The following is a 26,415-nucleotide window of genomic DNA, read 5'->3' as shown; positions in this document are numbered from 1 at the left end:
AGCTGGGAACATCATTAGCACCTGGAAAGAAACATTCCAAGCAAGTAGAGCAATGGAAAAAACCCTGCAAAGACTTATGGTTTGGAAAACATTTTTCCAAGAGAGTAACAATGAAAGAGCTTGCAAGCGGGTAAGAGCTGGGAACATCGTTAGCACCTGGATAGGGCTTGAAAAAAGCTTATTCAGAGCAGGTTAGAGCAATGAAAAAAACCCTGCAGAGACTTAGCACTTGGAAAACATTCTTCGCAGAGAGTAACAATGAAAGAGCTAGCAAGCCGGTAAGAGCTGGGAACATTGCTAACACCTGGATAGGGCTGGAAAAAAGCTTATTCAGAGCAAGTTAGAGCAATGAAAAAAAACCCTGCAAAGACTTAGCACTTGGAAAACATTCATCGCAGACAGAAACAATGACTGAGAATCTCCATAGACAGATCCAAGAACCAGAACCCTCCTGACGTGCGGTCCAAGATGCCCTTGGCCTCACCTGTCAGATCCAGACCTTTCCATCGCACAGGTTGTTCCAGGTGATAACATTGCCCTTATGAAATCTGTTGGGAAAGAAACCCATCTGGGTCTCGTTTTATTTTCAGGCTCTGCAAGAAAAACTCTGGAACGTGGCAGCTCCCCTGTACGTGAAACAGAATGCGCTGGCCTTGGCTGCAGCTCGGCAGGTATGCCAGGGAGGTGGGGTGGGTTCTTCCTCCCTCCCCCCCCCTCCCTCCCTCCCTCCCTCCCTTCTCACAACAGATGTTAACAAGAGGTTCTGGATAATTGCTTTGTGTTGTGCAGTCGCTTCAGCCGTTGTGGGTTTGAACTACCCAACGCAACGCGTTCCAGGCGGAACCGTCTTTCGAGAGCCCCCCTGGGAATCAATCATAATTTTTTTGTAAAAATATTCCCCCCCCCTCTAGATTATGGAAGAAACGTACAAGATGGAGTTCATGTACAGCAACGTAGAACATCAGCAGGTGGTCATTATCCACCATATGAGGCTTCAGGCCAAGGCCCTGCAGCTGATTGTGACCGTGAGGACAACGAGAGGGTAAGGAGGCTTTCTCGGACCTTTTGGGGGATGCCAGGTCACCGGAAAGAGAAATTAGCAGGAAGTGGGATGGAATTGCTGACGACGTCTGGCTCATACAACCTGGGAAAGCTTTGGACCGATTGCTGATGTGATTGACTCTTATTTATTTATTATTTATTAACTGGATTTCTATGCCGCCCCTCTCTGAAGACTCGGGGCCGCTTACAACACGTAAAATACAGTAAATTACAATAACATTAATCATTATTATTATTATTATTATTATTATTATTATTATTATTATTATTATTATGTCAATACAACACAGCAAACAAGATCACTATGCTGGATTTCATATTTCATCACCAGTCGGGACCTTCCCAAGCACCCAGGACTGCGTGATGTAGCAGCGAATTATGTTTGCCCATCCCAGTAAAGCGGCCTTTTGCAATTGACAGATGGAGATTTTGTCAATTCCGATGGTTTTCAAATGTCCGCTGAGATCCTTTGGCCCTGCGCCCAGCGTGCCAAATACCACTGGGACCACTTTCACTGGCTTATGCCAGAGTTGTTGCAGCTCGATTTTTAAATCTTCGTATTTCACTAATTTCTCTAGCTGCTAGAAATTATTATTATTATTATTATTATTATTATTATTATTATTATTATTAATTAGATTTGTATGCTGCCCCTCTCCGAAGACTCGGAGCGGCTCACAACAGCGAAGCACAGTACAAATCCAATGATTAAAATAGTTAAAACCCTTAATATAAAAACAGTCATACCTCCCAAACAAAACCATACATAAAATGGAACGGCCAGGGGGAATCATTAATCCAGTTAAATAACATTAATCCAGTTAAATTAAAATTAAATAGATATCTAAAATCCCAAATATTAAAATCAATCACACCCATTCGTACAACATAGAAACATAGAAGACTGACGGCAGAAAAAGACCTCCTGGTCCATCTAGTTTGCCCTTTATACTATTTCCTGTATTTTATCTTAGGATGGATCTATGTTTATCCCAGGCATGTTTCAGTTCAGTGACTGTGGATTGACCAACCAGGTCTGCTGGAAGTTTGTTCCAAGCATCTACTAATCTCAGTCAAATAATATTTTCTCACGTTACTTCTAATTTCCCCCCCCAACTAACCTCAGATTGTGCCCCCTTGTTCTTGTGGTCACTTTCCTATTAAAAATAGAACAGTATCAGCTTCATTATGCATGTGTTGATTTTTGGCGAAAAATTGACCCAACATGCCTACCAGAAGTCCATTTGGCTTAATGAGCCATTTTTCGCCGTCCACAGGCTCTGGAGACTTTCCTGAAGCCTGGGGGGTAGGTGGGTGGGTGAATAATAGCCCATTGGACCTACCAGAAGTCTGGAGTCAGTTAAATATATGCACCTGGTCATGTCTTACATTAATGATGTGGATGGCACTTTTCCAAGGCAAATCCACACTGCATATCAGATATACGTTCTACGTATGTTATGTTATGTTAATATGTACTATAATACTATACTTGTTTGACAGACAGACAGACAGACAGATAGATAGAAAGGTAGGTAGGTAGATAGATAGATAGATAGAAAGGTAGGTAGATAGATAGATAGATAGATAGATAGATAGATAGATAGATAGATAGATAGATAAATTCCAATGTGGTTTACCAAAGGCATAGTCCTGAATTGGTGGTTAAATACGACTTAGAAAGGAAATTTGTTTTATATTGCTTCCATTCCTACTTTTATACAAAATAATCTGTCTGATTTCTTCGCCCAGGAGTGACTTGTAACCGACTAAAATCAAGGTGTCTAAAATGGACTTTGTATCTTTGACACAGGGTGGAACCGCTCAGGATATGCGAGAAGTTTTTGCAGGAAGTGGACTGTTTTCAAAGGTGTGTACTATTTGGTTAGATATTCACCAGGTGCAAACAGGTGCACGGCTCTTTGTCACAATGTTGCCCTTGTCTCAATTTTCCTTCTCTTTTGCATCTAAAAGCTATCAGTGTTGACATAAGCATTTGTTACACACACATAGACACACACACATAGATTATTACTCAGAAATAGTCATAATTACCGTGTTTTTTAGATGCACCTTCCCCCTACCCTGTTTCCCTGAAAATAAGACACCCCCAAAAGTAAGACGTAGGAGAGGTTTCATAGAATTCCCTAATATAAGGCATCCCCCGAAAGTAAAATGTAGGAGACGTATACCGTAGTTTTAAATACGGTAGGGGGAAGTGTTCCCTGTAATATCCTGTTCCAAATAACCACAGGCATGGGAATATATATATAATCTGTTAGAATAATTTTACTGTGTATATTTTATAATAATTATAAGATAAACTAGTAAACTAGAGTTGGTCTCCTTAGGGTCGCGTCGACCAAACAATGTCGGCTGGCGGGACCTATTGGAAGAGCCTTCTCTGTGGGAGCCCCGACACTCTGGAATCAGCTCCCCCCAGAGATTCGCACTGCCCCCACCTTCCTTGCCTTCCAAAAGAGCTTAAAAACTCATCTTTGCCACCAGGCTTGGGACTTTTAGATCTTCCCCCTGACCAATGCATGTTTTAAGTATGATTGTTGAATGATTGGTCGATACATTTTTCTTTTTAAATTGAATTTACATGATTGTTTTTAAATGTAGCATTAATTGGATTTATATTATTGTTCTGTTTTTTATATATGCTGTGAGCCGCCCCGAGTCCTCGGAGAGGGGCGGCATACACATCCAATAAAATAACATAAATAAAATATTATTATTATTATTATTATTATTATTATTATTATTATTAATAATTAGATTTGTATGCCGCCCCTCTCCGCAGACTTGGGGCGGCTCACAACAGTAATAAAACAATATACAGTAACAAATCTAATATTAAAAATCTAAAATAAAAAAATATAATATTAAAAGTCTAAAAATCCCATTATTTAAAAAGCATACACACAAACATACCATACATAAAACTACATAGGCTAGTGGAGATGTCTCAATTCCCCCATGCCTGACGGCAGAGGTGGGTTTTAAGGAGTTTACGAAAGGCAAGAAGGGTGGGGGCAATCCTAATCTCTGGGGGGAGCTGGTTCCAGAGGGTCGGGGCCGCCACAGAGAAGGCTCTTCCCCTGGATCCTGCCAGCTGACATTGTTTAGTCGATGGGACCCGGAGAAGGCCAACTCTGTGGGACCTAACTGGTCGCTGGGATTCGTGCAGTAGAAGGCAGTTTCGAAGATAATTGGTGGCATTGATCGTGCTTGATATATATCGCTTCTATTTATTAAATTTTTGTTTGATAGACATAAGAGTTCCAATTTATCCTATTTAAAGCGAATCATAAATTCATGGTTTAGTGGAAGACTTCATTGTTCCTCGTTGATAAAAAATAAGACATCCCCTGAAAATAAGACGTAGCACATCTTTGGGAGCAAAAATTAATATAAGACGCTGTCTTATTTTCGGGGAAACAGGGAAAGAGAGATTGAAAATTTGGGTGTGTCTTATACTCAGAGTGTAGCTTTTTCAAAGGTTTTTACCCCAGCTTTAAGAGGTGCTAGCGATCGTCTCAGCTTGCAGGATATTTTTCATTGCTACTCCGAATAAGTTTCTTTCCAGCCCTAAGTCTTCGCAGGCTTGTTTTTATTGCTATTCCCTCTGGGGAAGATTTTTTTCAGCCCCGACCAGAGGATAAAATAATGTGCTGGAGCTGCCCAGACTAAAGATGCTAACCAGATGATGTTCTGTCGGGCTCTCTGGTAGACTCCTCCCGAAAATTCACAGGTACAAATTTCAGACACACACGTTTGAACATTCAAAACAATGTTCTTTATAATGAACATTCACTTAAACCAAGCCCTCTTTTTGTATAGCAAAGAGCACTCGTCTCCAAACAAACTGGTAATTGGTACAAGTCCCTTATCAGTTCTGTGATACTTAGCTTGCAGCTGTGAAGTAATTCACAGTCCTTCTTCTTTCACAAAGTGAAACACACTTTGCTCTGGTTTAGTTTCAAAGCGGGGGAAAATCAGCACACAAAAGGTCAAAGTCAGCAAAGCAGTCACGAAACACAAGGATCAGATAATCCTCCACAATGGCCAAACCCACAGGCTGCTCTTTATAGCAGCCTCACTAATGACCACAGCCCCACCCAATCACAGGTGGCCTCATTTGATAATAATCTCTCAGTTGTTGTTGCCTATGCATCGCTCTCCGCATGCGTGGCTGTATCATTAACTCTTGTTCTGAATCCAAGGAGGAGATAGATAATTGATCTCCTTCTGAGCTGTCTGCCCCACTCTCCTCCTCCCTGTCACTCATGTCTTCTTGGTCAGAGGAGCCTTCATCATCAGACTCCACTGGGGGCAAAACAGGCCTGCAGCATGTGGATGTCTCCCCCACATCCACAGTGATGAATCTGATAGGCAGATTTCCCCCCTATTTTCGTCCCCAAAAACGAAGATGCATCTTATACCCTGAAAAGTACAGTCGTTATTAGTTATAGTTATCAATAATTAGATCTTAGTCTCATTTTTCTTCTCATGTACCTTTTAATCATACATCTATTCTTTCATTCGTTCATTATTTTAGCTTTCCATTCCTGACTTGATATTTCCAGTTTGTTTTAATAATAATAATAAAAAGTTGGTGTTAATACATGTGTTTTTTATGCCTCTGTTGTTGTCACGCCTCGTCTTCTCTCTGGTCTCTCGTCCTTTTACAGGTGTTTTATTTCTGAGTTGCCTCACATGCAAGGCAGCTTTGTGGATAAGCTTCTTGACCTGATGCCCAGGTTGCTCGCCTCTAAGCCTTCGGAGGTCGTCAAGATCCTCCGGGTGACCTTGAAACAGAGTAACTTCCTCCGCCTTCCATTGCCAGAGAAGGTGAGATCTTTCTTTCTTTCTTTCTTTCTTTCTTTCTTTCTTTTCTTTCTTTTTTTCTCCCACCTTTCCTTCCTTCTTTCCTCTCTCCCTCCTTCCCTACTCCTCCTCCCTTCCCTTCCCTCCCATCTCCTTCTTTCCTTTCTATCCTTTCCTTCCCTCTTTCCTTTCCTTCCTTTCCTTTCATTCTTCCCTCCTTCCTTCCTTCCTTCTTTCTTTCTTTCTTTTTTCTTTCTTTCTCTCTCTCTCTTTCCTTCCTTCTTTCTTTCTTTCTTTCTTCTCTCTTTTCTTTCTTTTTTTCTCCCACCTTTCTTTCCTTCTTTCCTCTCTCCCTCCTTCCCTAATCCTCCTCCCTTCCTTTCCCTCCCATCTCCTTCTTTCCTTTCTATCCTTTCCTTCCCTCTTTCCTTTCCTTCCTTTCCTTTCATTCTTCCTTCCTTCTTTCTTCTTTCTTTCTTTCTTTCTTTTTCTTTCTCTCTCTCTCTATCTCTTTCCTTCCTTCTTTCTTTCTTTCTTTCTTCTCTCTTTCCTTTCTTTTTTTCTCCCACCTTTCCTTCCTTCTTTCCTCCCTCCCTCCTTCCCAACTCCTCCTTCCCTCCTCCCTTCCCTCCCATCTCCTTTTCCTTCCCTCCCTCCCTCCCTCCTTCCTCCCTCTCTCTCTTCCCTCCCTCCCTCCTTCCCTCCCTCCCTTCCTTCCTTCCATTTAAAGCAGTCTTTTCTGAACATCAGCTGTTAATTCAACTTCATTAACAGCCAGCAGGAGTCCACAAAAATAACAACTCAATTCTGAGTCAACGGTCTTGTCAAGAAGAGCAGTGTTACAGTGGTTGGCAAAATGCCCGGAAGCAATTTGCAGGAAAAATGCCAAGAAAGAGAGAACAAGAACTGATCAGAGTCAAGACACCAAGGAATATGAATCAACATTGTTTCCTGCAAATTGCTTTCTTCGTGGTCATCCCTTAAATAGGCTAGGGGAGTGGCCAATTAGCCCCAAGCCTTACTCCTGAAGAGACCTCCTCCTGAGGAACCGTTCCTGCCTTTCGGCAGCTCTGCGTACTCGTGCATTAATAGGCTCCTCCTCTTCTTCCTCGTCACTGATGGGAGCTTTTGGAGATTCCGAAGTCCCTGGCTAAATCTCCACTTCTGGTACCGAATCCTTTCCAGCCTCTTCGCTGTCTGACTCTGGTGCCAGTTGCACAGGCCGCTGGTACCTCAACACATCAGCCTCTTCACTGTCTGAAGTAGCTACTAGCTGCACAGGCTTTGCAAGGTGTTGCTTGGTTTCAAGACACGGAGATTGAATTACCCCCGTGATGGCAAACCAGTGGCATGCGTGCCACAAGTGGCACGCAGAACCACAACTGCTGGCATGCGAGCAGTTGCCCTAGTTCAGCTCCAACATGAATTTGCGTGTTGGTCAGCTGATTTTTGGCTCACACAGAGGCTCTGGGAGGGTGATTTCAGCCTCTGGAGGGCAGGGGCAGTGATGGGCTCCTATGGGTACGGTCAGGTATGCAGAACCGGTAGAAAAATTTGGGGGCAGGTATGCAGAACCGGTAGGAATTTTTTTTTTCTTCCCTTTTTTTTCCTTATGGGCTCGGTAAGTTTTTCCAATTGCAGTAAATGAGGTTGGATGTGTATAATTTTAGAAGAGCTGTGCGTGTGGGTGTACATACACATACAATTTATATAGTAGATAATGTATATATTTGTGTTCCTGTGTGTAATATGTGTATATACATATGGCATATATACATAGAATTAAAGAGTATATTTTGGATGTTCAGTAATAGTAAATAGAGAGGGAAATTGTATCTCTTTGAGGCGAAGAGAGCCCAGGCACCTAACCCTGATCCTTGATGTGAGTGATGTCAGGTTGGCCACCTTTATGTCAGTCACATGACCTTTAAGCCACCCTTCCGGTCACATAATCGTCAAGCCACTCCTACCTGGACAAATGGCCGACAAGCCACGCCCACAAAATTAGCCACGCCCACAGGATGGTAGTAAAATTTTTTGCAGCCGCTCACTGGGCAGAGGAGAGCATTTTCGCCCTCCCCAGGCTCCAAAAAAGCCCCTGGAGCCTGGGAGGGCAAAAAAACGGGCCTACCTGGCCCACCAAGAAGTGAGGAAACGAGACAGCCAGTGGAGGGGTCATGAGCATGCATAGGGGCAGCGCACATGGGGGGCATAGAATTATAGGTGTGGGCACATGTGCGTGCATGCAGTAGCACCCATGCGCAAGATTTCGGCACCCGAGGAAAAATAGGTTCGCCATCACTGATTTACCCCATTTCTTCCTCCTTCCCTCTGTTGGCTTGTTTTCGGTTTAGCTAGGCTATGAAACCTTCGACAATACCGAGCAGAGAATTTTAACAGAGCGTGGATGTGTAATAAAGCCAAGACACAGACTTAGTTAAATAAGTATTATTTACATATAAACAAAACATAAACAATCCAAAATAAGCACGAAGCATATACAGAATAATACGCACTGAGCAATTACAAGATTAGCACAAAGCAAAACACAATATAGATAATAAGCACAAAGCTAAAATACAATATAGATAAAAGCACAAAGCTTATACAAGCACGAAGCTTAACACGACTCCATCTCTCAGGCAAAAGTAAAGGAAGTGACCAAGCAAAATAATGAGCTTTTATAGCTTCAATGAGGAAGTGATAAAACAGCCTTGAATATTAACTCTTCAAGTACAAGTTAACCCTTTAAGTGAACATTAACTCTTTAAGTACAAGTTTGGTACAGTTTACAATATGCAATTTACAATGGCAATCCCTAACAACCATGTACCCTGTACTAACACCCTCCCTCCCCCCAGGTTCACCGAGCAACTGCCACCATCATTGAACCCACAGGAGAGTCGGACAATCCCCTGCGCTTCACGTCGGGGTTAGTTGTCGCTGTGGATGTGGACGCCACCCTGGAACATGTGCAAGATCCACAAAGCACAGTGAAAGTTCAGGTAATGCGCATGGGTTACAGCAGGGGTCCCCAAAGTCAGTCCGCGAAGTCAACACTTTCACACCTGCTGCCCCCCTCCCCTTTTCCCCCCTCCCCCAACCCAGCGGTCTTTCTCGTCCGTTCCATATGGTTGTGTGTGTGTGTCTCCACGTGGGCTTTCATGTGTACATGATTCTAATCTACACCCCCATGCTTAATCCCGCCCCCAACCACATCCCTTTCCGCCCCCACCGGGCCATAGAAAAATTGTCTTGCTGAAACTGGTCCCTGGTGGAAAAAAGGTTGGGGACCACTGGGTTAAAAAAGCAAAGAAATGATAAAAGAAAGGAAATTAAATAGGGATACAGTGATCTCTCGATTAGCGCGGGGGTTATGTTCCAAGACCTCCCGCGCTAATCGATTTCCGCGTTATAGTGGTGCGGAAGTAAAAAACACCATCTACGCATGCGCACCATTTTTTTCATGGCCGCACATGCGCAGATGGTGGAGTTTGCGTGTGGGCGGCGGGGAAGACCAAGGGAAGGTTCCTTCAGCCGCCCAACAGCTGATCTGCTCCGCAGCGCGGAAGCAGCGAGGAGCCGAAGATGGGGTAAAGGCAAAGGGGAAACCCCATCTTCGGCTCCTCGCTGCTGCCGCGCTGCGGAGCGGATCAGGTGTTGGGCGGCTGAAGGAACCTTCCCTTGGTCTTCCCGCCACCCAGGCAAAGGGGAAACCCCAAGATTGCTTGCCGCTTGCCGCTTGCCGTATTGCAGCTTGGAGCCTTGCTTCGCCTCCTTCGCTGCAATACAGCAAGCGGCAAGCGATCTTGGGGTTTCCCCTTTGCCTGGGCGGCGCTGGGGCCATGCGGAGCCGCTCATCTAGGGGGGCGTGGTGCCCTCCGCTCTCTCTCTTTCTCTCCCTGTTACCGGTGTGGTATAAGAGAGAGAAAGAAAGAGAAAGGAGGGCGACTTGCCAGTCCACGCCCCCCTGGATGAGCGGCCCCGCATGGCCCCAGCGCCGGACTCCGCCGTTGCCTCCGCCCTTGTTCGGCTCTGCAGCTGAGAGGCCACGTCCACCCCCTCCTCGGTGTCCCCGGCACCCAGCGTCCCCACGCCGCCTCCACCTCCCGGTAATGCGCCCGACCTCTGCCTCTCTCTTTCTCTCTCATATACCACGCCGGCAACAGGGAGAGAAAGAGAGAGAGAACTAGCGCGGACTTATTTTTTAATTAATATTTTTTGAAAAACCGCATTGCAGCGTTTCGCGCTAATCGAGACCGTGCTAATCGATCACTGTATTGCCTAAGAGTTTCATAGACAGAAGCAATTTTATTAGTAGTTCAAATGAAAATGTTAAGGTATAAATGTATATACAGTAGAGTCTCGGTTATTGTTGTGAGCCGCCCCGAGTCTTCAGAGAGGGGCGGCATACAAATCTAATAAATTATTATTATTATTATTATTATTATTATTATTATTATTATTATCCGTCCTTTGATAATCTGACATTCTGGATTATCTGACGTCGCGGTGACTTGGGGGGCGTGGCTGTAGGCATTTCCGCGCTCCCCCCGACACATTCTCAAACATGGCCGCCGCGACAGGGAAGCAAGCTGGGAGGAGGGAAGCGGGTGAGCGAGCGAGAGAGCCGAGGAGGGAAGCGAGTGAGAGAGGTGAGGAGCGAAGCGAGTGAGAGAGCCGAGGAGGGACGCGAGCAAATGAGCGAGAGAGCCAAGGAGCGAAGCAGGCGAGTGAGCAAACTTTAATAGACTCCATCCTCAGGGAACTTCCTGATACGTTTTATACTTAAGACCTTCCACCAGACGGGCTACAAGAATGGTGGAAGGTCTTAAGTATAAAACGTATCAGGAAAGACTTAATGAACTCAATCTGTATAGTCTGGAGGACAGAAGGAAAAGGGGGGACATGATTGAAACATTTAAATATGTTAAAGGGTTAAATAAGGTCCAGGAGGGAAGTGTTTTTAATAGGAAAGTGAACACAAGAACAAGGGGACACAATCTGAGGTTAGTTGGGGGTAAGATCAAAAGCAACATGAGAAAATATTATTTTACTGAAAGAGTAGTAGATCCTTGGAACAAACTTCCAGCAGACGTGGTAGATAAATCCACAGTAACTGAATTGAAACATGCCTGGGATAAACATATATCCATCCTAAGATAAAATACAGAAAATAGTATAAGGGCAGACTAGATGGACCATGGGGTCTTTTTCTGCCGTCAGACTTCTATGTTTCTATGTTTCTATGTAACTTCTCTCTTATCAGAAGGCGTGCTTTGGACTATTCTATGCATAGTATTTCTGTAGTGCCTGGTTATGTGTTGGTTTTATTAGTTGTTGAACTGGCGTGTTGATGGCTGGGCTATCTAGCCATTGGCTGTTGTTTTCTTCTGGGGCCAGGCCTTTGGCTCCTGATTATCTGATAAGCTGGTAGTAAATCAACACTCCCGTTGGCTAACAAGGGACCCCTTTCCCAAGCTTCAATCATTTCCCTGGCTGTTTTTGTCCCTGTTCAGCCAACAATCTTTGTAGCTGCAAAATTGAATGGAGGATTCGAGGACCGAGAAGAGATGCTTCAAGACTCTCTTTTCTTCTAGATCATGTATCCTGATGGCCAGTCGCAGGTGATCCACCCAAAACCGGCAGATTTTAGAAATCCTGGTCCAGGAAGACACCGGTTAATTACTCAGGTTTATCTCTCCCATACTGCCTGGACAGGTAAGAGGGAATTTAACTTTAATGCTTCTTTTTATCTACTGGGGAAATTCTATGCAACTTAGATTTCATCTGGATAACTTCTCAGTGTTTAAAAAGACTATTTATGTATGTACTCGATAGTCCTTGGCTTACGACCACAATTGAGGCCAGAATTTATGTTGTTAAATGAGAAATTTGTTAAGGCAGTTTTGCCCCATTTTTGACACTGTGGTTAAATAAATTGCTTAGGTTGTTAAGTCAATAACATGGCTGTTAAGCCGCTTCCCTGTAGACCAGTGGTTCTCAACCTTTCTAATGCTGTGAGTCCGTGACCCTTTAATACAGTTCGTCATGTTGTGGTGACCACCAACCATAAGTCCAACGCCAATTCTCACAACAGACCTTTAAGCTGATTGGCAGGAAGGTCAGAGGGACACGCCCACTGTAAACGCCTGATTGGTCGGCTTGTAAAAATGTGTCCCAAGGCACCAGAATAGGAGCTTTAGTTCCTAACACCAGGGCAAATCTGTCTTTTCCCATGGTTGTAGGCTTACCACTTTGAAATCTTGGTGTGTCTTATACCACTGAGCATCTTAAAGTCCAAAAAATACGATACAAGAATTTTGATCACATGCTGCAACATGTGAAAAAAAGATCTCGTAACTTTTTTCAGTGCCATCGTAACTTCGGACAGTCACTAAACGAATGGTTGTAAATCGAGGACTTATTTATTTATTTATTTATTTATTTATTTATTTATTTATTTATTTATTTATTTAAATTGGATTTGTATGCCGCCCCTCTCCGCAGACTCTGGGCGGCTAACAACAGTGATAAAAAACAGCATGTAACAATCCAATACTAAACAACTAAAAAAACCCTTATTATAAAACCAAACATACATACAAACATACCATGCGTAAATTGTAAAGGCCTAGGGGGAAAGAATATCTCAGTTCCCCCATGCCTGACGGCAGAGGTGGGTTTTAAGAAGCTTACGAAAGGCGAGGAGGGTGGGGGCAATTCTAATCTCTGGGGGGAGTTGGTTCCAGAGGGCCGGGGCCGCCACAGAGAAGGCTCTTCCCTTGGGTCCCGCCAAACAACATTGTTTAATTGACGGGACCCAGAGAAGGCCACTCTGTGGGACCTAACTGGTCGCTGGGATTCGTGCAGCAGAAGATGGTCCCTGAGATAATCTGGTCCGGTGCCATGAAAGGCTTTATAGGTCATAACCAACACTTTGAATTGTCACCGGAAACTGATCGGCAACCAATGCAGACTGCGGAGTGTTGGTGTAACATGGGCATATTTGGGAAAGCCCATGATTGCTCTCGCAGCTGCATTCTGCACGATCTGAAGTTTCCGAACACTTTTCAAAGGTAGCCCCATGTAGAGAGCATTGCAGTAGTCGAGCCTCGAGGTGATGAGGTCATGAGTGACTGTGAGCAGTGACTCCCGGTCCAAATAGGGTCGCAACTGGTGCACCAGGCGAACCTGGGCAAACGCCCCCCTCGCCACTGCCAAAAGATGGCGCTCTAATGTGAGCTGTGGATCGAGGAGGACGCCCAAGTTGTGGACCCTCTCTGAGGGGGTCAATAGTTCCCCCCCCAGGGTGATGGACAGACAGATGGAATTGTCCTTGGGAGGCAAAACCCACAGCCGTCTTATCAGGGTTGAGCTTGAGTCTGTTTACATCACTTCCACTTACCTGTATGTTGGTTGCTTTTTCAAACCTGGCAGATTTGAAATTTCCTTCCCTCTCTTTTTACCTTTTCTTCCTTTGCTCCAGAACCTTGTCAAATCGAACTCCGTCTTCTACTGGCCTACAGTTCAGACAGAACCAAAGCCTCCACGGGCCTCTCGAGGTCCACCTGGGGGGAAAGCACGGATCTTCTGCCCCCATCCGAAGGCAGCATCGAAGGGACCCTCCTGTTCGGCAAACCGGTCAAAGTTTATATTATGCCCAAGCCTGCCAGGCGGTGAAAAAACTATCGTTGCAAAATCTTTTTTCTTTGGGGGAAAAAGAGAATTCGATCGATTTCAGAAGTGGACTGGACTTCCGTAAAGACCAGCGAAGTGGACCTCCGGTGGGAGGCAGGACCTCTGATGGCCTCCCGGTTAAAACTCTGCTCCGCTTATGGAACCGCTTAAAGGGGAAGCAGTCAGATAAGTTCCTACTCAAGACTCTGCCACTCTGTCGCTTGGCAGCCTCCTTCAGTGCAAAATGGTTTGGTCCAACTTGCCCAGCCAAGAGTTCTGCAGTTGGGCATCGCCAACACAGCTGGTTGGGGAAATCTTGATCTCAGTAGCTCCTCTTTTGGGCTTCCTTTAAACTTTTACCATGTTTCCCCACCTTACTCAGAAAGTAGGAAGGTTATCTGGAAAGTAAGGCTAAACATGTCTGCCCAGTGTTGGAAATGTAACTACGAGGATTATCCGGGAAGTATGATTTCAAGGCCTGTAGCTCTCGTGGGGATTGTTCGCGGGGGAAGTTGGTATGACTATCGCGTAGCGGGAACCCAGCGGAAGAGAACGAACAGTGCCATTGGTCAGTGGATCATCGACTGACCTTGTGGGGAAGGTTAGAGATGAGTGTCCTCATTCCGTTTCCATCCAGTATGCAAAGTGCGCGCTATAATATGCTACCTGAAAGCTAAGGGCAGGAACGCTGCTGCAATGGGTACCAAGATTTATGCGCGATGGGTGCCCAAGATTTTTCTTGCTGATTGCTGAGTTTTGAATTTTTTGGAGAATGGGCATGGCGCCACTACATTGATTGACGTTTGCTCTCTGGAGTAGGGGGATAAGCCCAAGTTTCATCTCCTGTCACTACAAAAGCCTCGCCTTCAATCTCGAAACAGTCAAGAAATTCTGTTGATTTTGTGGAAGCATCTTGGGCCCCTATCGCAGCAGCGTTCATGCCCTGAGCATTCAGGTAGTGTATTAACAGTGCGCAGTTCGCACTCGGAGGGAAACGGAATGAGGGCGCTCATCTCTAACCTTCCCCACAACGCCAGTCGATGATCCGCTGACCCCTGGCACTGCCCGTTCTCTCCCGCTGTCTTCCCGCTACAGGATGGGAATACCAACTTCCATCACGGACATTACCAATGAGGGCTACGTGCCTTGTAACTTCACTTTCTGCATAACCCTCGTAAGTCCTAGCTTGGTTTTTTACACGTGCATCCAATTTAAGCCCTACTCCCCAAAATAAGCCATTAATTAAGATAGGGTAGGAATAGGGACGATGGACAGTACTACTATTTACTTGTGACAGTAGCAGCCAGGTCTTGTGCACCCCTACACCTGCCATGCCGGCCCATTTCTTGTGCAGCCGGCAAGACGTGAAGGCCTCGGTAGCCAATAACAGAGCTATCGGATCGATCTGGAGTTCTGTTATCAGCTGCAGAAGCCTTGGATGAAGACGTTCCTGAAGGCGTCTGATACGGAAAAAAGAGGCTGGAGGCGAGCGCGCAAGCGAGGTGAGTCAGTGGACAACACACCCTCTGAAAATAAGACCTGGTGGCACAAAAATAAAATAAGACAGGGTCTTACTCGGGGAAACACAGTAGGATGCTGGAAAAGTGTTTTAGCTTTTTTTACATGACCGTGAAAGGAGGGACCAAACCATCAAACCTGGAATCGAGGTTTTTCCATTTCAATCTTTTAAGAAGTTGGTGGACTTGATGTGAAGATCCGGGCTACCTAGACTGGTCTTAGAAAAAGTACATTTCCTTTTATGTGGGTCCAGTCAGTGGAATAAATGGGGAGAGATGATGTCTGCGGAGGTGGGAGCTTCTCCCCGATAAAAGATGCTTTTTTTATGTGACCTCTTTGTGGCTTGGTTTTTACGCAGAGAACTTGGGAGCCCACGGTTTTCATATTTTTCGACGTTTATTAAAATGGAACTGTGCCTCCTCTGATGTTACTGCACGCTGTATGTAGTATTTATTGAGTGAGCTCTGGAGTTTGGGTGAATTTGGATGGATGGATGGATGGATGGATGTGGGGGAGGGAGGGAAGAAATGGAGGATGAGGAGGGAGGAAGGGAGGAAAAGGAAAAAAACAGAAGGAAGAAAAATGAAGAAAAGAAGAAGGAAGGATAGTAAAAGAAGGGGGGTATGTAGTTATTGAGTGAGCTCTGGAGTTTGGGTGAATTTGGATGGATGGATGGATGGATGTGGGGGAGGGAGGGAGGGAGGAAAAAGGGGAAAAAACAGAAGGAAGAAAAATGAAGAAAAGAAGAAGGAAGGATAGTAAAAGAAGAGAGGGGTATGTAGTATTTATTGAGTGAGCTCTGGAGTTTGGGTGAATTTGGATGGATGGATGGATGGGGGGGGACGGAAGGAAGAAATGGAGGAAGGAGGATGAGGAGGGAGGAAGGGAGGAAAAAGGGAAAAAAACAAGGAAGAAAAATGAAGAAAAGAAGGATAGTAAAAGAAGAGAGGGGTAGAAGGAAGAAAAGATGGGAAGAAAAATCAGAAGGAGGGAAGATGGCGAAAGGGAGATGGGTTGGATGTATGGAAGGAAGGAAGGGAAGGAAATAAAAGGAAAAAGAAAGAAGGAAGACAGGAAGGAAATAGGAAGGATGTAGGGAGGAAAGGAAGGATAGTGGAAGGAAGAAGAAGGAACAGATGAAAGGAAGGAAAACAGGAATATTAGAGGGAAGGGAGGAAAGAAGGAAGGCAAACTAAGGAAAAGAGACGCATGAAGAAATGGGAGATGGAGGAATAGAAGGAAGAAAAGATGGGAAGGAAAATCGGAAGGAGGGAAGGTGAAAGGGAGATGGGTTGGATGGATGGAATTTAGGAAAGGAAATAAAAGGAAAGAAGGAAAACAGGAAGGAAATAGGAAGGATGTAGGGAGGGAAGGAAGGATAGTGGAAGGAAGAGGAAGGAACGGATGAAAGGAAGGAAAACAGGAATATTAGAGGGAAGGGAGGAAAGAAGGAAGGCAAACTAAGGAAAAGAGACGCATGAAGAAATGGGAGATGGAGGAATAGAAGGAAGAAAAGATGGGAAGGAAAATCAGGAGTGAACAGGAAGGATAGAAGATGAAGGAAGGCGGGAAGGATGGAGGGAGGGAAGGAAGGATAGTGAAAGAGGAAGGGATGGATGAAAAGACGGAAAACAGGAATATTATATGGAATGGAGGAATGAAGGAAGGCAAACTAAGGAAAACAACACCAAAAAATGGGAGATGGAGGAATAGAAGGAAAAAAAGATGGGAAGGAAAATCGGGAGGAGTGAATAGGAAGGAAAGAAGATGAAGGAAGGCGGGAAGGATGGAGGGAGGGAAGGAAGAGAGGGAAATAAAGAAATGGGAAGAAGGAAAGAAGGAAGACAGGAAGGAAATAGGAAGGATGGAGGGAGGGAAGGAAGGACAGTGGAAGGAAGAAGAAGGAATGGATGAAAGGAAGGAAAACAGGAATATTAGAGGGAAGGGTGGAAAGAAGGCAAACTACGGAAAAGAGACGCATGAAGAAATGGGAGATGGAGGAATAGAAGGAAGAAAAGATGGGAAGGAAAATCAGGAGGAGAATGTGTAGGAAGGAAAGAAGATGAAGAAAAGCGGGAAGGATGGAGGGAGGGAAGGAAGGATAGTGAAAGGGAGAGGAAGGGATGGATGAAAGGAAGGAAAACAGGCATGGGAGGCACATAACATCTGTTTTCTTCCCCCTAAAACCTGAACCGAAGACGTCCCGTTCCCCCCCCCCTCCAAATTCGATTTTGATTGTTTTATTTCACTCCCCGGGAATGATTGATTGATTGATTGATTGGATTTGTATGCCGCCCCTCTCCGTAGACTCGGGGCAGCTAACAACAGTGATAAAAACAGAATGTAAAAATCCAATACTAAAACAGCTAAAAACCCATGTTATAAAACCAATCATACATACAAACATACCATGCATAAATTGTAGAAGCCTAGGGGGAAAAGAATATCTCAGTTCCCCCATGCCTGACGGCAGAGGTGGGTTTTGAGGAGCTTACGAAAGGCAAGGAGGGTGGGGGCTATTCTAATCTCTGGGGGGAGTTGGTTCCAGAGGGTCGGGGCCGCCACAGAGAAGGCTCTTCCCCTGGGCCCCACCAACCGACATTGTTTAGTCGAGGGACCTGGAGAAGGCCAACTCTGTGGGACCTAACTGGTCGCTGGTATTCTTGCGGCAGAAGGCGGTCCCTGAGATAATCTGGCCCGGTGCCATGATTTATGTCGGAAGGTGTCCTGTTACTCCTGAAATTATTTGGAACAATTGTGCCACTGTTTCCTCCCACAACCCCGGCCCCGTTTCCACTGGCTGAAAATACCTCGATATTTCTAGCTTTTTAATATCTTATTTTTCCCCCCTATTACAGTCTCTTTTTCTCTCTCCCTCTGTGCCTCTCGGCAGGACTGCAGGCTACTTGAGCTAACTGCTAGCTGTAGTTTAGCAGTTCAAATCTCGCCACCAGGTCCAGGTCGACTCAGCCTTCCATCCTTCCGAGTTGGGTCAAATGAAGACCCAGATCTTGGGGGGGCAAGAGGCCGAATCTGTAAACTGCTTAGAGAGGGCTGGTAAAAGCACTACAAAGTGGTATATAAGTCTTATAAATAAAATAAATAAGCTGACACCTTCCCCATTCTCCCTTCATGCACCTGAACCCGAGCTGATAAAAAAAATTGGGTGGGGGCTTTTATTTTTGCAAATTATTTTATTCCTGGGTGGAACATTGGCACAGAAAAGAGGGGAGGGGGGAAGAAATGTTCCTTTGAATTTCTCCAGAAGGAACAGGTGGAAGAGAGGCGGTGGGGGGCGGATGTCTATCTGTCCTCAGACCTTTAGCAGGTAGAATGGAAGACTCCGCCCACTCGGACCCCCTGGGAAACCAAGGTGTTATATTCCTTCACAGCCATCTCGGTTTGCAAAACCTTCACGTCAATCCCCTGGTTCTTCAGGTATTCCACTGTGGCTGGTGGTACCTTTGAGGGGGAAATGGAAAAAGAAATGAAATTCTGTTCTCTCCTTTTGTGTGTGTGTGTTCTTAAATTTATTGCTTATTTGTGTTTTACCTTTAAACATCATCATTGTTCTATGTGATTCTTTCATGTTATGCTACCCTATGTTATGCTATCCTTTCTTATGCTATGCTATCCTATGCTATGCTTTGTTATGCTATCATATCCTATGCTATGATACCCTATGATATCCTATGTTATGCTATGCTATCCTATCATGCTATGTTATCCAAACCTTTGGAACAGGTCCAAAGACGGGCTACAAGAATGGTGGAAGGTCTTAAGCATAAAACGTATCAGGAAAGACTTCATGAACTCAATCTGTATAGTCTGGAGGACAGAAGGAAAAGGGGGGACATGATCGAAACATTTAAATATGTGAAAGGGTTAAATAAGGTCCAGGAGGGAAGTGTTTTTAATAGGAAAGTGAACACAAGAACAAGGGGACACAATCTGAGCTTAGTTGGGGGAAAGATCAGAAGCAACATGAGAAAATATTATTTCACTGAAAGAGTAGTAGATCCTTGGAACAAACTTCCAGCAGACGTGGTTGGTAAATCCACAGTAACTGAATTTAAACATGCTTTGGATAAACATATATCCATCCTAAGAAAAAATACAGTGTAAGGGCAGACTAGATGGACCATGAGGTCTTGTTCTGCCGTCAGTCTTCTATGTTTCTATGTTTCTATCCTATGCTATCAGGGTGTCCAGCAAACCTGGAAAATAAGGAAATCAGGAAATTATCAGGGCGAATCAGTGGTTCAGGAAATATCGGAATTATCAGGGAATTTGTGGGAAAAAAACGGAATAAATCATGAGAAAAAAACAAACTATTAAAATGTTTAAAAGTCAGGGAAAAATTATGTAACAAGAGAACAACAACAGATTGCACTGCCTGGCAGAGTCAAGCAAAACTGAGCAAAACTGTGGCAACAACTTGCTTCCTCAGCTATCGATATTTCTCCATGGCTTAGCCGTTTGGTATGACATCACCTAACTAGATAGCAAGTTACAGGGAAATGTCAGGGAATTTCAAAATGCTTTCCTCCTGGAGACCCTGGCTATGCTTTGCTATGTTATGCTCTACTATCCTATGCTACTCTATCTTATGCTATGCTATCCTATGCTATTCTCTCCTGCTACCCTATGCTATGCTTTGCTACACTATTGTTGTGTTTGGGCCTGGGCCAGCCGTTGCTCCCACAGATGGGAGAGACGCGGCACAAAGTGAATGTGAAAGCCTGGCTGACAGCCAGGAAGACGTGGCAGACAGCCAGGAGGACGAGGCCACTGGTACGCAGGATTCAGCAGACAGCCCAGGGGATTTGGCATGCAGTCCCTCAGACAGTCTTTCGTCCCTGGGTTCTTCTGCAGATCAATATACTGTATTGATCTGCGTAGCCGAAGAGCTATGCAAAGAAAGGATCGCTTTAAGGAGTATTACAAGTCATGGCCCTTCATGGCACTGGACCAGAATATCTCCGAGACCGCCTGCTGCCGCACGAATCCCAGCGACCGATTAGGTCCCACAGAGTGGGCCTTCTCCGGGTCCCGTCAACTAAACAATGTCGGTTGGCGGGCCCCAGGGGAAGAGCCTTCTCTGTGGCGGCCCCGACCCTCTGGAACCAACTCCCCCCGGAGATTAGAACTGCCCCTACTCTCCTTGCCTTTCGTAAGCTCCTTAAGACCCACCTGTGTCGTCAGGCATGGGGGAACTGAGACATCTCCCCCGGGCATATACAATTTATGAATGGTATGTGTGTATGTATGTGTGTTTAGAAAATGGGGTTTTTAAAATGTTTTTAGTAGAAATTTAGATTTGTCATAAATTGTTTTTCACTTTGTTGTGAGCCGCCCCGAGTCTGCGGAGAGGGGCGGCATACAAATCTAAATAAATAAATAAATAAATAAATTATAGGAGCACCTGGGCTGGGCGTGGTTCTTATACTGAGGGCTGGGTGTGGTTGCCTTAATGAGGGCTAAAGGTATAAAAGGGAACAACGGCCCAAGGCAAACTGTGGCTGTTTATCTGTGTTATTTTGTGGTTCCTGCTCTGAAGTTTTTGTTCCGTGCCGTTTGAGTTTTTAACCCAGCTTTTTCAGACAAGTGGGAGGTGAAAACTGTGGGACTTGCTGTTTGCTCCAAAGATTCAAAAAGACTCCTGAAACGTCTTTGCTCATTCCAGGTTGTCTTTGTTTGTTTTTTCCTGTGTTTTTGTATGCGGCTGAAGTAAGCCTTGCACTATCATTGTTTTCGGACACTAAGAACTGTTTTGAGTAACCCTTTTTTGTTTATTTAAAACAAGTTTGCTGATTAGCAGAGCACGTGTGTGTTTGATTTCTTTTCCTTGGACTATTACGCATTGCCTGAGCCAGTCAGGCAGAACAACTATCATATCCCATGCTGTGCTATGCTCTACTATCCTATGCTACCCTATGCCATGCTGTGCTTTAATACCCTATCCTATCATGTTATGGAATTTAGAAGCCCCCTTATAATTAAATGCTGCCTTCAGTGCTTGACAAACCCTGGCATCTTTTAAAGACAAGTGGACTTTGGCTGCCAGGATTCCACCGTTGATGAGGCTTTGATGCGTAAAAATTGTCCTCACCTGGCGTGAAAGCAGAGCCGGGCTCAGCTCACCTGAGGGGAAGCCTTACCTGCAAGGCCTCGCTCATGCCACGCCCGATCACTAGGGTCTTGACCCCCTTCTCCAGGACTTCTTTGACGTCGGACGGCTGAACCCCAGGGACGTGCTGGGTTGGGAGAAAGGAAAGAAGTGAGCGGTGGGGGAGAGTGGGGAGAGTAGATGCTTTGGGCCTCATGTTAATATGCATTTTACTAGAATTCAGGGGGAGGGGGGGCCTGATTGAGGATTGGCCGCCTTCAGGATCCCACCTTAAACTGCCTGGGTCCTTCTGAGGCAGATGCTACCATCCTGGTTTCCTTCCCTGTCCTCCTTTCCAGTGCCTTTCACCTCTCCCATCCTTCTTTCCTTTCTTCCCTTCCTTCCCCCCGTTTCCTTACCTGCCCTTTTCCCTTCTTTCTTTCCCTTCCTTTCCCTCCCCTCCCCTTAATTTCTTTCTTTCAGCTCTTCCCTTTTCCTTTCCTCTCCTTTTCCTCCCTTCTCCCTTCCCTTCTTTCTTTCCCTTCCTTTTCTTTCCCTCCCCTTCCCTTAATTTCTTTCACCTCTTCCCTTTTCCTTTCCTCTCCTTTCCCTCCCTCTCTCCCTTCTCCCTTCCCTTCTTTCTTTCCCTTCCTTTTCTTTCTTACCCTTCCCTTGTTTCATTTCTTTCCCTTTCACCTCTTCCCTTTCCTTTCTTTCCCTTTCCCTCCCTCTCTTCCTTCTCCCTTCCCTTCTTCTTTAATTTCCTTTTCTTTCTTACCCTTCCCTTGTTTCATTTCTTTCCCTTTCACCTCTTCCTTCCCTTTTCCTTTCCTTTCCTTTTCCTTCTCTCTCTCCCTTCCCCCTTCCCTTTTATTATTTGTTTGTTTGTTTGTTTATTAGATTTGTATGCCGCCCCTCTCCGAAGACTCGGGGCGGCTAACAACAATAAAAAGACAATGTAAACAAATCTAATATTAAAATAATCTAAAAAACCCCAATTTAAAGAACCACTCATACATACAAGCATACCATGTATAAATTCTATAAGCCTAGGGGGAAGGGAAAAAATTTCAATTCCCCCATGCCTGACGACAGAGGTGGGTTTTAAGGAGCTTGCGAAAGGCAAGGAGGGTGGGGGCAACTCTGATATCTGGGGGGAGCTGGTTCCAGAGGGTCGGGGCCGCCACAGAGAAGGCTCTTCTCCTGGGTCCCGCCAAACGACATTGCTTAGTCTTTCCCTTCCCTTCCTCCCCATGTTTATTTTTTCTTTCACCTCTTCCCTTTTCCTTTCCTCTCCTTTCCCTCCCTGTCTTCTTTCTCCCTTCCCTTCTTCTTTCCCTTCCTTTTCTTTCTTACCCTTCCCTTGTTTCATTTCTTTCCTTCACCTCTTCCCTTTCCCTTTCCTTTCTTTCCTTTTCCTTCCCTCTCTCCCTTCTCCCTTCCCTTCTTTCTTTCCTAGTTTCCTCCCCAAAAACTAAGCGGTGTGTCTTATACTCCGGTGTGTCTTAAACTCCAAAAAATATGGTAATTAAAAACCAAAAACTCAGGGGTGGGTTCTAAGTTACCGGGCTACCAATTCACTTCCTCTCATACTTTAATATTCTTGAGGAACATTTATGTACACTGAGAGCATATGCACCAAAGACAAATTAATTCTGCGTCTAATCACACTTGGCCAATTAAAATATCCTATTCTATTCTACTCTACTCTATTAAATTCTAACAGGTTTGTGTGTCATTTTCCCAAAGAAAATTATTATCCAATTTAGAGTAATTTCCCCAGATTTGGAAAGCAGGTAGAAGAATCAACGAGATTGTGGCCCAATTTTCTAACCTGCTTGACAAGAACAGGAAATTTTCCCAATTCTTGCTTCTTTTGGCTGGATAAGCTGGGATTCTTCCCAGGGCTTAAAAATTCCCTGCTGCCCTCGGAGGCCCCAAAGGAATCCCCCCACCTGCAGGGTGGGCCAAGATACCTACTTCCGTGCCCGTTTCTCTCCAGTCCCACGTTCGGCTGCCACCGGGCCAGACTTTACAGTCTTTGTAGGTGGTGGGGCAGCCTTTCACCGTCATCCGTCCCCACGACAGGGAGGCAATTTCGGGGGAAGACATAGCCAGGCGACTGTCTGCAAGGGAATAATAATAATAATGATTAATAATAATAATTTATTAGACTTGTACGCCGCCCCGCTCGGAAGACTATTATATATATATATATATAATTTATTTCTAAGTTTATTTATTTATGAAATGTATATATATATACACATACATACATACAATGGTACTTCTACTTACAAACTTAATTCGTTCCATGACCAGGTTCTTAAGTAGAAAAGTTTGTAAGAAGAAGCAATTTTTCCCATAGGAATCAATGTGAAAGCAAATAATGCATGCGATTGGGGAAACAACAGGGAGGGTGGAGGCCCTGTTTCCTCCCAGGAGATTCCTAGAGAGGCCCCACGGAGACTTCTCCCTCCTTTTCCGGCCCTGTTTCCTCTCAGGAGATTCCTAGAGAGGCCCCACGGAGGCTTCTCCCACCTTTTCCGGCCCTGTTTCCTCTCAGGAGATTTCTAGAGAGGCTCCAGAGCAGAGGTCTTCACACTTGGCAACTTTAAGACTTGTGGACTTCAACTCCCATAATTCTTCAGCAAGCATAGCTGGCTAGAGAATTCTGGGAGTTGAAGTCCACAAGTCTTAAAGTTGCCAAGTGTGAAGACCTCTGCTCCAGAGGCTTCTCTCTGCCATGTTTTCCAGCCGTTTCCTCCCAAGAGATTGCTAGAGAGGCCCCACGGAGGCTTCTCCCTGCCTTTTCCGGTTACAGTTTCGGAGGCTCAGGTTTGTAAGTGGAAAATGGTTCTTGAGAAGAGGCAAAAAAATCTTGAACACCTGGTTCTTATCTAGAAAAGTTAGTAAGTAGAGGTGTTTGTAGGTGGAGGTACCACTGCATTATTATACCTTTGGCTTTATTTTGCTGCAATCTTTTTACATCTACTAATTTTTCTATTACCTTATTTTACAATCTTGCTCTTTTACTGCTATTTTTTTTCTTTGTCCAGTTTCTATCCTGGCATTTCATTTCACCTGAGGGATTTTATTTTGAGGGAGGGGGTGTTTTGTACAGGTAATGCTCAACTTGCAACCAGGAGTTATTATTATTATATTACTATTATTATTATTTATTAGATTTGTATGCCGCCCCTCTCCGCAGACTCCGCAGTTACAAGAGAACCTAAAAAAGGGGAATTATACCAGTTTTCCCCCCTACTTATGACCCTTGCAGCCTTTCCTTGGTCATGTGATCAAAATATCAGGCACTTGGCAACTGATTTCGTATTTACGACGGTCGCAGGGTCACGTTTTGCGACCTTCAGACAATCCAAAGTCAATTGAGGAAACCATATTCACTTCTCCAGGTTGAGGGCTCAAGTTTGGTCCTAAGTCGAGAACTACCTGTACCCGTATTGCAGCTGACAAACCCCTCCCCTCCTCCTCAGGGAGGCGCCGCCCTTCAAGGGCTTCCAGACCGCAGTTCCCATCATCCGCAGCGTGGAAGGATGGGGAGCGATGGGAGTTGTAGTCCACACGCAGGCCCCGCTCACCTGTCCAGACCACGCATCCGTCGCTCCACCTCCCGTCTTGTGGGATACGCCCACTCACGCCCCCCCATTGGCCGAAGGCGACTTTACAAACACGGGCCGCGCCCACTAACAAACCTTTCCCACATCAGGGTCCCGCCCCCTCCTTTTTTTTCCTTTTTTTGAGGGGGGATAGCGGAGGTGGGCGGAGACCCGGTGTCCCTCATCCCTTCTGTATTATGATTGCGCCCCTTTCTCCGTCGCCGCCGGCGAGATTGGCTCGGGCGGCGTTCTCTCCCCGCCCCTTTCTATAACTCCTCCCATCCCAAGGCCCCCACAACGCCAGGCTCGTTTTGGTTCCTGTGTCAGTTAAATCAAATACCAAAGAGAGAGGGAGAAAGAGGCTAGCTATCCTGGCCGCTCTTTCCCGAAGCGTCGCCTCGTAAATGATATCACTTGGCCTCGCCTCGTCTCCTCTCGCGGGGCCCGACGGGAGAATGGCGGCCGGGGTCCCCTCTCCTCCGCCGACAGCGCCCCCTGCTTTCCTCCTTCGCGCGCCCGCAAGGCCCCGCTTCTCCTCCTCCCCCTCCATCCATCCATCCTCTCAGGTTCCAAGATGGCGGCCGCGACGGCGGCGGCGGCGGCTCCCCCTTCCCCGCCTTTCCCCGCCGCCCCGCCGCCGGAGACCACTTCCAACCCGGGCTCTTGGCCCAACTTCGCCGTGGTTTGTTCCTTCCTGGAGCGGTACGGCGCCCTCCTCGATCTGCCCGAGCTGCCCTTCCCGGAGCTGGAGCGCGTTTTGCAGGCGCCGCAGGAGCCCGGCGACCAGGGTAAGCGAATTATCCCCTCAGCTTCGGGCCTTTTTAGCGGTCCCTCGGGGCAAAGAGGACGGCCGGGCCTTCTCCCCCCCTCGTGCCCCGCGTCGCTTTCCTCCGGGACGGCGCCGTTGGAGCCCGGCCGGGGCCTGCCTCTGTCCAGCGCCGCTTTTCTCTCTTTCTGGGCCTCTTTTGGGGTCGGTCGTCGTCGGTCCCCTCATCCCGGGTGAGGCGGGACCAAGATTCGCCTGGCGGCCCTCGATCGCGTAGGGGGGCCGTCCCGCGTGTGCCGCCTTCGCACGAGACGCGCCGACCCGGGTCGGTCCCTCAGGGACTCCCGAGGTCCCAAGGAGCCGATTTGGGGTATTTTGCCCCCCTCCTTCCCCCTTCAGCTAAATTGCCATTGATCAACCGGGGGGTGGGAAGGAAGGAGAAGGGGATGATGGGCATGCAGTGGAACATGGGTACCAGATTCCTCTTTCCTCTAACCAGCAAAGCGCTCCTTGGTTTGGAGAATCTGATACTTCCTGGTACTCTGGCATCTCTCTGCTGTATTGCTATTGTTATCATTTATTATTATCATTATCGATATTTGATCTTCCTGATAATCTTGCATCTCTGATGTACTCCTAGGATTTATGATCATTTCTTGTGATCATTATCAATTTTTGATCTTCCTGGTACTTTGACATCTCTCTGCTGTATTACTAGTATTTATTATCATTTATTATCATCATTATCAATATTTCATTTTCCTGATTCTCTCAGATTTCTCTGCTGTACTACTAGTTATTATTATGATTATCTGTATTTGATCTTA

General features: G+C 45.8%; 3 protein-coding genes across 11 annotated transcripts in view; 2 read left to right on the top strand and 1 right to left on the bottom strand.

Moving 5' to 3' along the window:
* Positions 1–15,523, top strand: part of INTS4 (integrator complex subunit 4) — a 52,278-nt gene extending 36,755 nt beyond the window's left edge. For 2 of the 3 annotated variants that reach the window (XM_070749516.1, XM_070749515.1), the window contains exons 17-23: positions 591–671; positions 912–1,042; positions 2,876–2,932; positions 5,760–5,919; positions 8,757–8,900; positions 11,496–11,616; positions 13,385–15,523. In XM_070749516.1, the coding sequence (XP_070605617.1) occupies positions 591–671; positions 912–1,042; positions 2,876–2,932; positions 5,760–5,919; positions 8,757–8,900; positions 11,496–11,616; positions 13,385–13,578 (888 nt within the window). In that variant the 3' untranslated portion in view covers positions 13,579–15,523. The remainder of the gene's footprint in view (positions 1–590; positions 672–911; positions 1,043–2,875; positions 2,933–5,759; positions 5,920–8,756; positions 8,901–11,495; positions 11,617–13,384) is intronic. The other variant, XR_011558921.1, reaches the window with a different exon arrangement.
* A 2,744-nt stretch (positions 15,524–18,267) lies between these two features.
* Positions 18,268–25,011, bottom strand: AAMDC (adipogenesis associated Mth938 domain containing). Of its 5 annotated transcripts, none has more exons than XM_070749512.1 (4): positions 24,919–25,011; positions 23,183–23,328; positions 21,255–21,350; positions 18,268–18,555 (listed from the first exon to the last, which is right to left on the bottom strand). In XM_070749512.1, exons 2-4 carry the CDS (start codon positions 23,312–23,314, stop codon positions 18,415–18,417), a joined length of 369 nt encoding a protein of 122 aa, XP_070605613.1. In that variant the 5' UTR covers positions 23,315–23,328; positions 24,919–25,011; the 3' UTR covers positions 18,268–18,414. The 5 variants fall into 5 exon arrangements, with proteins under 5 accessions (XP_070605613.1, XP_070605615.1, XP_070605611.1 ...); XM_070749514.1 differs by lacking the exon at positions 24,919–25,011 and adding an exon at positions 24,805–24,905; XM_070749510.1 differs by lacking the exon at positions 24,919–25,011 and adding an exon at positions 24,656–24,790.
* A 218-nt stretch (positions 25,012–25,229) lies between these two features.
* The window catches only part of RSF1 (remodeling and spacing factor 1), a 67,725-nt gene continuing 66,539 nt past the window's right edge, over positions 25,230–26,415 (top strand). Inside the window, exon 1 of one of the 3 annotated variants that reach the window (XM_070749509.1) lies at positions 25,230–25,610. In XM_070749509.1, the coding sequence (XP_070605610.1) occupies positions 25,397–25,610 (214 nt within the window). In that variant the 5' untranslated portion in view covers positions 25,230–25,396. The remainder of the gene's footprint in view (positions 25,611–26,415) is intronic. The other 2 variants (XM_070749507.1, XM_070749508.1) reach the window with 2 other exon arrangements.

The sequence above is a fragment of the Erythrolamprus reginae genome, chromosome 4 (assembly GCF_031021105.1).
Source record: "Erythrolamprus reginae isolate rEryReg1 chromosome 4, rEryReg1.hap1, whole genome shotgun sequence".
In the NCBI taxonomy this organism is placed as follows: domain Eukaryota; kingdom Metazoa; phylum Chordata; class Lepidosauria; order Squamata; family Dipsadidae; genus Erythrolamprus; species Erythrolamprus reginae.
Note: the sequence above shows the minus strand (reverse complement) of the source record. Positions and strands in the feature narration are given on the sequence as shown.

Bases quoted from the DNA above. Each gene is read 5' to 3' on its own strand.
- AAMDC (XM_070749512.1), bottom strand. From the start codon at position 23,314: ATGTCTTCCCCCGAAATTGCCTCCCTGTCGTGGGGACGGATGACGGTG. The intron at 21,351-23,182 runs GTAGGTATCTTG...CTCCCAACCCAG, and splicing joins GGAGAGAAACGGGCACGGAA to CACGTCCCTGGGGTTCAGCC. The intron at 18,556-21,254 runs GTAAGGCTTCCC...TCCCCCTCAAAG, and splicing joins GCATGAGCGAGGCCTTGCAG to GTACCACCAGCCACAGTGGA.